The sequence below is a fragment of the Sebastes umbrosus genome, chromosome 13 (assembly GCF_015220745.1).
Source record: "Sebastes umbrosus isolate fSebUmb1 chromosome 13, fSebUmb1.pri, whole genome shotgun sequence".
Classification (NCBI taxonomy): domain Eukaryota; kingdom Metazoa; phylum Chordata; class Actinopteri; order Perciformes; family Sebastidae; genus Sebastes; species Sebastes umbrosus.
The window spans coordinates 92587-105651 of NC_051281.1; the positions used below are offsets into that span (position 1 = coordinate 92587).

At 47.3% G+C, this 13065-nt stretch overlaps 1 protein-coding gene across 1 annotated transcript in view; it reads left to right on the forward strand.

Moving 5' to 3' along the window:
• ttn.2 (titin, tandem duplicate 2) overlaps positions 1-13065 on the forward strand; it is a 229072-nt gene that overhangs the window by 40197 nt on the left and 175810 nt on the right. Inside the window, 1 exon segment of the mRNA XM_037790082.1 lies at positions 1117-1167. Coding sequence (XP_037646010.1) covers positions 1117-1167 — 51 coding nt within the window.

The window sequence follows — 13065 nt, forward strand, 5'->3', positions numbered from 1 at the left end:
TCTAGACGCTCACCGACGGCCCCAAACTGTCCGACGGCCGACCGTCGGCTTGGTGTGTCAGCACCTTAAAGCTTTGGTCATACTCGCGTGAGACTCCGTGGCGTGGGCCTCCGTAGATGGCGTGGACAGAAGCATTTCTGCTCAGCATGATGTTGGTTGCAGTATGCTCCGAAACACCCGGAGGCATCGAAACAAAATATTCTGTGGTTCAGTAAGAAGTCAACGAGTGGTACCAGAAGGGAAAGTAGTTGCCTGGCAACAGTAGTAAACACTAAACATGTACGTACCGCCAAACGTTATATCTGTGTACTGTAATTATTACTGTCGCTGACCTCCAAGTCTAAACGACTTCCTGTCTCTCGGTGCTTCCCTCAGGACGCCACTCTTTACATCAAACCTTTTTAAAGCTTTTACTAAATGATCTCTCAGATGCTTTCTCCAGAGTGTTGTCTGTTTCTCTCCAAGTATTTAATGAGATGTGACTGTCTCTGCGGTCACGTGACCGCCCCTGCGGTCTCTCAGTGAACAGGTCGTAGAGATGTCTGTACTGGCCGACCTGCTCGTAGTTACAGAAATGTAGAGGTGAACGACAGACCACCACGACATCTTGGGGAGCCTTGGCGCACCGAGCGAAAGCCGTGATGACGTCATTTTGTCAGACCAGTTTCACTACGGGGAGCATAAACCAGACTTCTCTCAGTCAGACGTGGAATCTAACGCTGCAGAGCTCTTCTTCAGGGATTTATTTATTATTTCTACATGGTCATGTGATTCCATACAGAGGTCATGTGACTACTGAGCCCCCTCCATCTGCAGATGAAGACCATGAGGTTTAGTTCCAAGATCTGGAAAAAGCTGAAGTTAATTCATCATTTCTGTGATCAAGAATGAACTCATAGTTATTAAATCTCAGTAGATAACTTTACTTTAATGGGTTTGTGCTTTCAACTTTTGTTAAATGAAACATTTTGTGACGATAGTTTAAGTTTCCTCAACTCTGATGGGAACGTTTGAGTCCAGCTGTGAATCCAGCTGTGAATCCAGCTGTGAATCCAGATCCTCTGAATGAATGAAGGAAACCCTCAGTGAACTAACGTCATCTCGTTTCCTTCACAGTGACTCACGTCAGAGAGCAGATCGAAGCCAGGATCGAGCAGGAAGTCAAAGGTAAGGACATCATCTCATATCAGAAACACCAACATTATTATTATTATTATGATCACATGGGAGAATTGGGCAGAGTGGAAAAGGGGCAGTTTAACTAGATTTCTGTTTCCTTTGGTTAATGTTTGACTTTGGAAGTGGTCTGTCAGCAGGTAACGTCGTGGTTTTAATGTGAAGAAAGAGTTCATAAAGTGGAACCAAGACGTGTGGATGCATGTATTCTGGATCTACATATAGATAAACCTGCATCCACAGACTGCTTTAGAGTTTATGAATATGTGGTATATGATGTTGAACTGTCCCTTTAAGTGATGTTTGAGTTTCCACTTAGCATGTCCTCTCTGTGTTTCCTCTCTCTGCTCTGTATTCCTGTTGTTCTGATGATGTTTCATGGTTTCATGGTTTCCCCCAGGCGAGCACTGATAAAACTTGCTTGTACCAGTTTTTTCTTGCGGTTTGCATCCAAAAAAGTTCGTTTTTTGGCATGAAGGTTCTTCTGATCTTTTTCCCAGAATAAGGGCGCAGGATGCGTATCTTTTAAAGATCCCGGATTGTAAATGCTCCTTTAAAAGATATGGAAGGTTCACTGCATCTGGAACTGACAACGTCCTCCTGCAAAAATATTCCTTAGCCTGGCTTGCAGATAGTGGGATGTGACTCCTGTGGTTTGCACTAAATAACACCAGTAAAACTATATTAGTTCGAATAAACGCCTTCTCACCCAATTTACTGCTTCATTTGTTTAAATTTTGGACTCTAAGATAAGGAGAGCTTTGCCTCTTGTGCATCATTTACTTCCTCTTAAGTTGAAGGATTAGAAAGGGCGTTTATTCTCCTGTCTGCAAGTCAGGTAAGGAATATTAAAGTATAAAGCAAATTATCAAAAAGTAAAAAACCAGTGAATGTTAGCAGCCCACCTTGGAAACTTTATGCTCTTTTAATGATAATAAAATAATTTATGTTTTGAAGAAATTTCCACAGACGAAGGATCAAAACTTCCTGCAGGTTTCTAATAAAAAGAATCAAGTCTTGCGTTTATTCGAACAAATATGGTGAGTGAAATTATTTCTTATGGCATTGTGACTCCCAGCATGCGTTTAATATTTCCATTAATAATTCATTCAAATCCTTTTTCTTTGGTTTTACCCCTGGAGGCTGTGTTGTTCTGACCGTCTTCTGTTTTTGTTTGCAGAGCTGTTTTACCACGAAGGCAAAGAAGAAGGAAGAACACCGCACAGCAGCACAGAACTCAGCGCCGCTCGCCAGCTGAGAGGAGCCTTCTCCGACACCGAGGACTTCCTGGATCACGGCCTGGTGTCGGCCAATCGCTGCTCCAGCAGAACCTCCTCCATCAGCTCGTGGACGGAGAACATGAAACCTTCTTTCACTAAGAAACTAAAGTTCCAGTCAGTCCTGGAAGGAGAACCGGTGGAGTTGAAGTGTAACTGGTCTCATGTCCTCCGCCAACGATCCTGTGGTTTCATAATAATAAATCTATTCCTAAAGAGCGTAGACGTAGGATCTCTACTGACAGCAGGATGCACCTGCACACTACCAGTCTGGTTATTGATAGCATCAAAGAGAAGGACTCTGGCAGTTATAAGGTAATGGCGATAAACCCCGAGGGTTCTGCCGAGTCCACGGCATCACTTCTGGTGTCACTGAGGGAAGAGCAGTCCGCTAACTACCTGGGCTTCGTTCGACGCTCTGCCAAGCCCACGAAAGCGTAGACACCATGGCAGAGCAGAGGAAAGGAGGAAGATTAGGGTCGACCTCCGGTGCGTCGGGTCTCCGTTTGACAAGATGTCCAAAGTTCATCAGGGAAGATCTCGATCTAAGACCTCTCTGGTGCGTACCGTATACTTCAGGTCTGATTCCCACGCAAAAAGAAAGAACGGTAGAGAAAGAGTCCAAACGTTTGGAGACCGCCTCCGAGCGCGCCCCGTCCCCTCCCCCCATGTTTGACAGGTCTGAACGCTTTAACGACAGGTTCAGTGATATCTACTGTGACCCGGCGCACCGGTGGCAGGTTCAGCGACAAGTTTAGTGACCGGTGCAGCGACCGATACAGCGACAGGTTCAGTGGACAACCGAGAGCCTTCACAATGAGGTGAGAACAAAAACTTACCACGCTCCAAAAAGCTGTCAAACAGAAGAAGAGGCTCTCTATCTCCACCATGTCCTCCTCTGAGTTTGAGTCAGAATCGGTTGCCAGCGAGTCGAGCTATGCAGATTACGTAGAGAAGCTCAGGGTCAAGCCAGCCTCGCTGCCTGACGTCCAGCATTTCAATCGACCCTTCGATCTGGGGGACGGTCACAGGGAGTCTCGAGGTAAAGGCTCAAACAGGGAGCCCTCTCGACCTCGTATGAGGCATTCATTTGAGCCTCAGTCTAGAACCAGGGCCATTCAGATCATGAGAGGTGAGTTGGTTGATACGCTGGTGCCGGAGACAGAAATCAGGAAATCAGGTGTAAAATATTCCGAGACAACCGGAGGATAAAAAGAGTCTTGTCGAATCTCGGGTAGAAGCTAGAGTCAAGCAAATGGTAAGCGAACGTCACGGTGCGGTTGAGGTGGAGGCTACGAAGGTTGAGGTGGAGCTACGTCACCCTGAAGTCCCGTACTCTGAAACATTAGCATACCCAGAAACTACAACGTACGCTGAAAGCAGGGAATCTGTTAGAGTGATTCTTCTTCATGCGGAGGATTCACCCAGGCCTCAGCCAGTCTCATCTATCAGGGAGATGTTCCTAACACCAGAAGACATAGCAACACCAGAAACAGATGATCCACATGAAGAAGGGGAGTCTTTGAGGGCTCAGTATGGGAAGAGTCTGGAAGCTGAGCGGATGCAGTGTGAGGAAAAACTCCTAGCCCTGCGGATCAGGAAATGGCAGCAAGGGAGTAGGATGTCAGAAGAGGAGACATTTCAACAGGAAAGTGATCTGCCCATGCCGGCAGAGACGCAGTACATGGAGCCCGCCGGGCACATTTTCCCCCAGCAGGAAGTGATGGAGAAAACTGTAGAAACTGAGGCCATGCCCTCATCTTTCCATAAATCACCCAGAATGAAGGCGAGGTTGGTAGATCCTGAAGGTGCAACACACCAAAATCACCTAAAGGAGAAGACAGAGGAGAAGAAAATGGAAATGTCCGCCTCCTTGCTTACAAAGTCAGCCACAATGGAAACCAAATCAGCAGAATTCGGAGGTGAGGCACCACCACAAAAAGCCCCCAGAAAGAAGGCTAGAGCAGCAGAAGTGGAAGCAGAGTCGTTGCCTCGAACCGCAGAGGACAGACTCAGAGAGTCCCCCAGGCCAAGGCTAGTCAAATCTAACAAAGAGAGGTTCCTCAGTGAAGCTGTAACACCAGAAACAGTTGATCCACATGAAGAGGAGGGTGAAGGGGAGTCCTTTAAGGGCTCAGTATGAGAAGAGTCTGGAAGCTGAGCGGATGCAGTGTGAGGAAAAACTCCTGGCCCTGCGGATCAGGAAATGGCAGCACGGTATGCGAATGTCAGAAGAGGAGACACCCAACCCTGAAACTGATCTGCAGTACATAGAGCCTGAGGGGCACATTTACACCCAGCAGGAGGCGGTGGTGGAGAAAAGAGCACCCGTAGACCACGCTGCCATGTCAACGCCACCTAAAGTAAAAGATCCAGTAGAACAGGACGAAACCTCCGCCCCCTCACCGAAGGCCAGAAGGAAAACCAGACCAGGAGAATTGGAAACTGAGGCATCAGTCGTGCTGGCACAAAAATCCCCCAGACTAAAAACTAGAGTAGCAGAAGTGGAAGCTGAGTCATCGCCTGGAACAAAAGCCAGAGCAGAGAAGATGTTGTTTGAGAAGACGAGAGAAGAGCGTGAGCTCCAGCTGTCCAGGGAGAATATCTCCGAGCTGAAGAATGAAAGTGAGAAGTTTGCCAGCGAAGAGGAGGCCTTGAATCAGAGGATAATGGAATGGCAGCAGAATGTCCTGATGGAACAAGAGCAAGCTGTGAAGCCGGAGTCTGACTGGGTGGAGGGTTACTCACAGGTCCGGGCAGAGAGGACCACCGAGGTCGGAAGAAATGTCGCAGAGGCGTCTGCTTTAGAATCAACTCCACCACCTGAAGTGGTGCGCAGCAAGAAGACCTCCCAGGAAAAACAACCAAAGAGAAGTTCCTTTTAAGCGAGTCAGTTCCTGCTGGTTTCCAAGATCAGCCGGGCGATAGCCTGCAGTGGCCGCCTGGTGGCGAGCTGCTAACGGAGGGCCGCGAGACGAGGTTGCAGAGGGACAGCGAGTACTTTGTGAGCGAGGAGGAAGCGCTGGCTCAGCGCATCCTGAAATGGCAACAAGATGTTGTCGAACAAGAGGAAGTAGCTGAACAGGAGTCTGAGTGGTCTTTGGACAATCAGTGCAAACAGCCTGGCTCGGGGTTGCTGTTTGAGTCCCACGTTCCTGACCGTGAACCCCATCGTGGTGGCGAAACCCACCCCAGTGACCTTCCACCTCCACCACCAAATCTTGCTAGTGGGGCTTTAACAAAAAGACTTTCACCTCTTCAACATGGGAGCGAGCCAACTCCTCCTCCTCGTGAGTCTTCTTCCATAACGAGGCCGACACATGCTGGTTTACCACACCATGCGGGTGTGCCGACTGCATACGACTCTAAATCTATTTCTGTAAAGGATAGGACGGGTCGTGAGGCTTCACCAGTTCAGAGATACTCTCCAACCCAACTTACGAGTGTGCCCTTCGAGGGATATGAACTTGCCCGGGGCGAGAGCCCTCATAAACCTTCCAGAGAGTTTTCCTCCGTCAGGAGACGCTCCCCATGTCGGAGTCCACAGGAGGATCTGGGAGGAGAGGCCGAGAGGAGGCGCAGCAGGGAGGAATACGCAATAACTGTAGATAAATCCAGCAGCCAACACTTCCAGTCAGACGTAAGGGAAGGAAGAGGGATGAGAGAGGAGATGGGAACTACCAGAGAGAGCAGCGAATGGAGACAACAGAAGGATTTTGGAGGTGTAAGGAGAGACGAAAGAAGTGGAGATTCATGAGGTCAAAACAGGGAGGTGAAACGAGTGCAGAACTCGGAGCTATAAAGAAGGAGGAGAAGAGAGTCCGAGAGGAGTCGACTCTGAAAGAGGGAGTTTATTCCATGACAGAAGGGGATGCAAGTGCCGGAGGCTCCCGTCCAGTATTTGTGAAAGAAATATCTTCAGTTAAAGCAAATATCGGTGAGATGTCAGAGTTTACCTGCCAATTCCAGGGTGACCCGTTGCCCACAGTCACCTGGCTTAAAGATGGCCACCCATTGGCCCACAACCCCGACTATGACATCATGAGCAAATCGGACAAATCAAAGCTCACCGTCTTCTATCCGACAACCGACCACGAGGGCACATACGACTGTGTCATATCCAATAAACACGGCAAATCCATCTGCAACGGCACTCTTGAAATCTCTGACAAAAAGATGGTGAGAACATCAGGAGCCACACGGGAGGTGGTCGTTAGAGAGGAGCTGGAGAAGGGTGAGGAAAACCGGGAGATCGAAGCGGAGCTTAAGACCTACATGGATTCAGGAAGGCAACGCTACAGGTGCCTCAGGCGGTGATCCACAAACGCCGCAGCGGCGATGACTCTTTTAGCGCCTCGCCTGTAGAAATCAGAATCACCGCCGCCACTTCCGCTCCCTGAGATGAGGGAGGTAGGCAGTGAGGACAAACCTCAGGCTTTTACGGAGAAAGTCCTCAGAAGTGCCAAGCGATGACGGAGCCTCTCAGACCGTCAAACACAAGTTTACCTTCTCCTTTGACGTGGTTGGTGAAGCTCCTCGTGTGGTCTGTGAATTGGAGAACATCACCTGTTCCGAGGGCAACACTGCCGTGTTAGAGTGCCTCATCATAGGCGAGCCGGCCCCAGAAGTCACATGGTATTGTGACGACGCTTGCCTCGAAATCACGGCCGGAAAAACACAGAGTTGAGGTCGATGATAAAGTGAGGAGGCTGTTTATCACAGTTTTACATACACCGATGCTGGAGTGTACAAATGTGTTGCTAGAAATAAAGCGGGAGAAGTTATAAGCACCTCCGATGTGTCATTTCAAGTTGCAGAGCCTGTGCAGTTTTCAGAGGCCGGTGGGTGGGTTTACTCCGTCTGGGATGGTGAGGAAGTCTCCGGAGGATGTCAGGAAACCTGCCGTATTCCACAAAGCTGCCGTCGCTCACACTGAGGATGAATTCATCAGGACGAAAGATAAACCTCTGAGTTCACAAGCTCCATCCGAGGTGGCCAAAGCCCCAAAATCCAGACCGGTTGTCTCGAGAGAGCCTCCGACTGTATCCGGCTGTGGTCTGCCGGCTTCTGCCGCCGTGATAAAGGTTTCTCAGATTAAACAAGCTTTTGAGTCGGACTCCCCAGTTGCAGTACTGACTTCTCCAGAGGAGCAGAGAAAGGAAACACTTTTCCCTGAGGAGTTCATACCGGCGGTGGCCGTTTCCCCTGACCAGCAGGAGCAGGTAATTGAACCTGAAGGCATGCATGCAGAAGGTGGTGACAGACTTGCTGCTGCTACGAAAGGAAATCCAGGTTCTCCCAAAGCTGTTCCTGTGAGGAGCAAAACCGGAGTTCGCTCAACCTATTTCAGGAAAATCAGTTTCCCCTCCCGAAGCACCCAAAACCTGCCTCCTCCAAGAACCCCCATCCCGCTCCTCTCTGGAGGGTGACGACGAGATCTCTGCGATGTCTGGTGATGCTGAAGCAGCTTTAGCAGAAAGACATGGTGTGTTAAAACGGTTTTGTAGAGGAAGTGCAGGAGTCTCCGCACCTGGTCAGACCTAAAGCACAGAAACCTGCTCCGTTTCAGCAAATGGAGGCGTGTGAAGTGGAGATGGTGAGGGAGGAACCGGTGCATACGTTTGACAGGACTAGCAGCTTTATTCCTTTCCAGTCTGAAAAAGTTCCTGCAGTAAAACGCTCTCTCAGAACTTCAGCTCCAGCCGAAGAAGAAGTTGTTAAGGCCAAAAACATTTCAGAATCTCTCAAACCGGAGAGACAAAGAGCATCTGCAGGATCCTCCTCTATTCACAGTGAGGCTGTCGGTGCGGTACTCGCCGGTGAGGAGCTGATTTCAATCCCAGAGCCCTCTATGGACAGCGGCGTCTTCCTCAGTATGCCGGAGTCCGAGCCGACGTGACAGAGGAAATGGCTGGTGATGTCGTTGAGCCTCGTACACAAATCAAGGGTGAAGATGAGAGGTTTGATGTCCACGTGAATCCAGAACCTAAACTTGTAAAGCCTAAAGTCGACAGCAGAGGTAAACCCCTTCCTGAGGCTGCTGAGGGGACCTCAAAGCGAGGTCACATCCTTACAGGAAGGAGTAGTTTTGGACAAGGCCTCAGCGGCCGAAGCTGGAGGAAGTAACGGCAGCAGTTGGCTCCATGGAGGAAGAGGATGTCACTTTCGGTGCCGTGTACGACTATTACAACCCACCAACAGACTGGGGAAGACCACTGTCCCCTGAGTCTGAGATGTCCATAGAGATCGGCAGCACCGTGAGCGAAGAGCTAGCCGAGATCGCCGGAGGTTCTACACCCCGGGCTCGTCCACCGAGGTCTCGCAGCCCATCGCTCAGTCCTTCCACACTCCCAAGTCTAACACGTCCTTCGATACTCCGAGTTCTGATACACCCGGTGGGTTCATGACCCCTCGGGAGTATCCCTTCTCCCCCGTAGAACATAAGCGACCCTCGACGGGAGACTCCAGCGAGAGGTTCTTCTCCCCACTTCAGTTCCTGATGTCTCCTGGTGACGAGGGCATTGAAACGACGCCTCCTGGAATAAACGTGGACGAGAAATCGGTACCTCACCAAGGGAAATAGGGTCTTTAGGGCTGTCAACCCTTCAGGAGAAAGTGCAGGGAATCCCTCCCGCCTTCCTCAACCTCTCATTAAGAAAAGAGTGTTTGAAACCGACTCGCTGACGTTCTAACGCCGAGGTGTTCGGCCTACCTTCCCCTGAAGTGAAGTGGTTCTGCAACAAAACCCAACTGGTGGCAGACGACAGACTTAAAATGGAGAGAGACGGCGATAGCAGCTCGCTAACAATTCACAACATCACAAAGGCCGACCAGGGAGAATACATCTGCGAGGCTGTGAACTACGTCGGGGAAGCCAGAAGTGTCGCTTTAGTGGTCGTTGTATCGCAGGAAGTGAGGTTCATGCCTGCCCCGCCTGCCGTCACCCATCAGCATGTGATGGAGTTTGATGTGGAGGAGGACGACTCTTCTCGTTCTCACGTCTCCTCAGGAGATTCTGCTGGAAGTGGAACTGGATGAAAACGATGTGAAAGAATTTGAGAGACAGGTTAAGATCATCACCATTCCCGAGTACAACGGCCGACAAGCAAGAGCATGATCATATCTTTGGATGTGCTGCCGAGTATTTACGAGGAGGGCGCCGTGGGACTTTGTCACCCAGGAGCACGATGATTTGAAAATAGCTTTCGAGGTCACCGAGATGCCTCCGAGGTTCATCAATCCCATCTGTGACATGGAAACCCCCGAGGGCTCCACGGTGTTGTTCGAAGTGCTCACTGAATGGGGATTCCTTCTCCCATCGTGTCCTGGTTCAAAGGCGACAAAAAGATTCCTCTCAACACAAAAAAATACTTGCACTCATCTGATGGCGACAACCACTTCCTGAAGATCTTTAAAGTCACGACGCAGGATAGCGGCGTGTATACCTGCAGGGCTAATCAACGTGGTTGGGGAGACTCTGTGTAGGGCCTCTCTGGTGGTGTTGAACGCCAAAGCTTTCTCAGGGAAGACCAGAGGCAGGGAGTTGACTGCCGTGTCCCTCGGTAGCGCAAAAGTCCAGCCGCAGAAGTTCGACTTGGTGGTCGGCAAACACGTCGTTTGAACAGCGAACAAGTGTCCGAAATTGAGCTCGAGTTTGAGTTTGAGCAGGAGGCAGATGAGTCGCAGCGGGCGGTCAGGCTTGGTGGCCAAGACGGACAACGAAACGAGTCGAACAGGGAGAGAATACGTTAGCGTTAACTTCGACGTGTTCGCCGAACCGGCGAAAAGGATGACAAGATAGAGTTCAAAAGGGAAGTCGTCCGATATGTGTAGCTTCCAGTTCCAGGTGACTGAGACGTCCCCTAAATGCGTCATCCCCGCTGACTAACGTTACGGCAGCCGTAGGGACGCCGGTTATCCTCCAGTGTCCTGGTTAGCGGTAAGCCGAACCCCTCTGCCGAGTGGTACAAAAGATGGCGACCCGCGTCGCAGACAAGCAGGTGTATAATCCAGGAGAAAACCGCAGGCCATTTCAATCTGCTCATTACTAACGTGACCCAGAGTGATGCTGGCGAGTATAAATCATCATCCAGAACACGACCGGGTGCATTGAAAACCGCTGCGCTGCTGAAGGTGTTTTAGAGCTGCGGAGCGGCTGGTTGCACACAAGATACACCAAAGATTCTAGAAGCAAAGAGGCGAAACTCAACAGCTAGATGGCGCCATTTTTGGACTGAAAACCCCACTGAGTCTGTGTGTAAGAGGACGTCTGTAAATCATCTTCCCTGTCGGAACACTTCAATAGTCCTCATTTAAATCTTTATGTCCTTAAAGTAGGTAAAATGAACTATCAGCTGAATCCAGAGTGATGTTCCTCGCCATAATGAAACCATCATCAGACCCACGGGGCTACATCCGTGGGTCTGTGGGTCTACTGGACATTGGATCCATTCCATGTCCATCGCTCACTTCATGCTCTAAAAGTTTTAATAAATAAATAAGTGAAATAGTTAAATAGTATGAATATTTATAATATTTGTATTGAGACATTTTAAAATATGACAATATAAATAGAAATAATGTAGTTTTGACTTTTGTACGTCTCTCGGTAGGAGAGAGACGTTTTACTGGCGTCTGGTCTTCTCTTTCAGTCCAGAATGGCGGAAAGCGTAGCTCTGCTGCTGGACTATTGACTTTACTTATCGATATACTTCTTTACTTTCACTGTCGAAGACAAACATAACTGACCATTAAAACTCTAAAAGCTGCAGCAGCTTAAAAAACATCAAATAGTTCCACCTTATGAGCTCTAGGAACGTTCTCTTCTTCTTCTTCTTCTTCTTTGTTGTTGTTCTGTTTATGAGAGTTACAACGCTGAGACTGACAGTAGAACAGTTTGAAGGCTCTTGTGCAACCAGCCTGTAGTTAGTCCTGAGGGGAAAACAGTCAATGTTTGTGATGATAAATGTAAACTTTGGGGGTAAAACAAGCGGTTGAATATTTTTTTTTTCTTTATTGTAAGTTGTGTAAACAGTTTTATTTTTATTTTCTGAGTTTCTGTTTTGCTTTAGTTGTCCGGTAACATTTAAATGTGAGCTGCTTTAACTTGACGTGACGTTATGAAGTGATATTTGATCTACAGCTCACTGACGATTGTTTTATTCAAAGTCGAGCAGCTCAAAGAAAAATGTTTTTAACGTTGTGCCGTTCACATCAGAACAGCACTACGGAAGATAACAACTCGGAATATTCGTTATGTGCGTCACTGACATTTATAAATGTGTTAAATTAGAGACGATCAGTGTTTGTGAGACGCCACAAAGTAAAGACGTCGATCTTTTTTTTCTTTTTAAATAATCCATTTAGGAAATTAAATATGAGAATTAAATAAAATTCATGTTCCACCTTTAATTATCAGGAATGAAATCAATAAATCAGGACGAACTGTTTCAACAGTTGAACGGTGACATCCGTCCAGAGAGCAGCAGCTCAAATGACACATAACACGTCTTTAGATGGATGGATAATCACTTTATTGATCCCGAGTAGCAATGCCATGTAGAAACTGTGTTGTTTAAAATAACACAGATTGAATTATAATTGCTAATTAACTAATTGCTAAATAACTAATGAGTAAAACTAATTACGATTAAATGAGAAAGCAAACTTTGATATCTTATAGAAGAAAAGAAAATCATCCAGAAATAAATTTATATTAATAATTTACAATTTAAAAATGTAATAATTTAAGTTCTGTTTCATATGAGTCACCGCCGTGTTTGAATAATAAGAAATAAATACAAAAGCAGTCATTTATTTTACTTATTGATATCACAGCATTATTGATACTTATCGATTAATTAAAATAACGATTAGCCGTCGTATCAGAAGTTAATCTGGAACCTCGAGATGATTGGTTGTTTTTGTCTCTGGAGTGATTTTACAAAGCTTGACGCTGATTTATTTTCTGATTTATTTTAGTTTCTTGCCGAGTGTGAACGATCTCTTTAGGATTTTAAATAATAGAGAAGTAAACATTTAAAAAAGAAATGGATAATACTGTGAAACTTTTTAAACTTGTAAATACGTGTAATTTGAGGAGTGTATGCGTAGTACGTTCCAGTAAGATAATAAGTACATTTAAAGAACATCTGGTGTCGAGATAGAAGTTTATTTGTACAGAAGTCATGTTGGTTTGTTTCAGAGATTATATAATAAAAGATTTAATGATTTAAAGTTGGAGTCTGAGCTTCCTCTTTGTGTTAACGCGGTTGGTCGGTTTGTTCCTACGGTCCGTTGGTTAATTGTCAATTTACAGACAAAATGCAGGTTTCAAAATCTACCTTCAGTACGATGTGTCCGACTTCATACCATTTAACTCAAGCGGTCCTCAAACGTTTTACACCTCGTACCACCTCAGAAGATATCTGTCTCTCCAGGTACCGTTATGACTGATGATCAGATCCAGCAGTGTAGGACGACTCTAGTCAGCGATGCACAGTTCACACAGGAAGCAGATTTATTCCTAATAATAATAATAATATGTACCGAGGGTAAGCGTACCGATAGTCTGAGAACCACTGATTTAATGTGTTTTAATACCAGCGTCGGT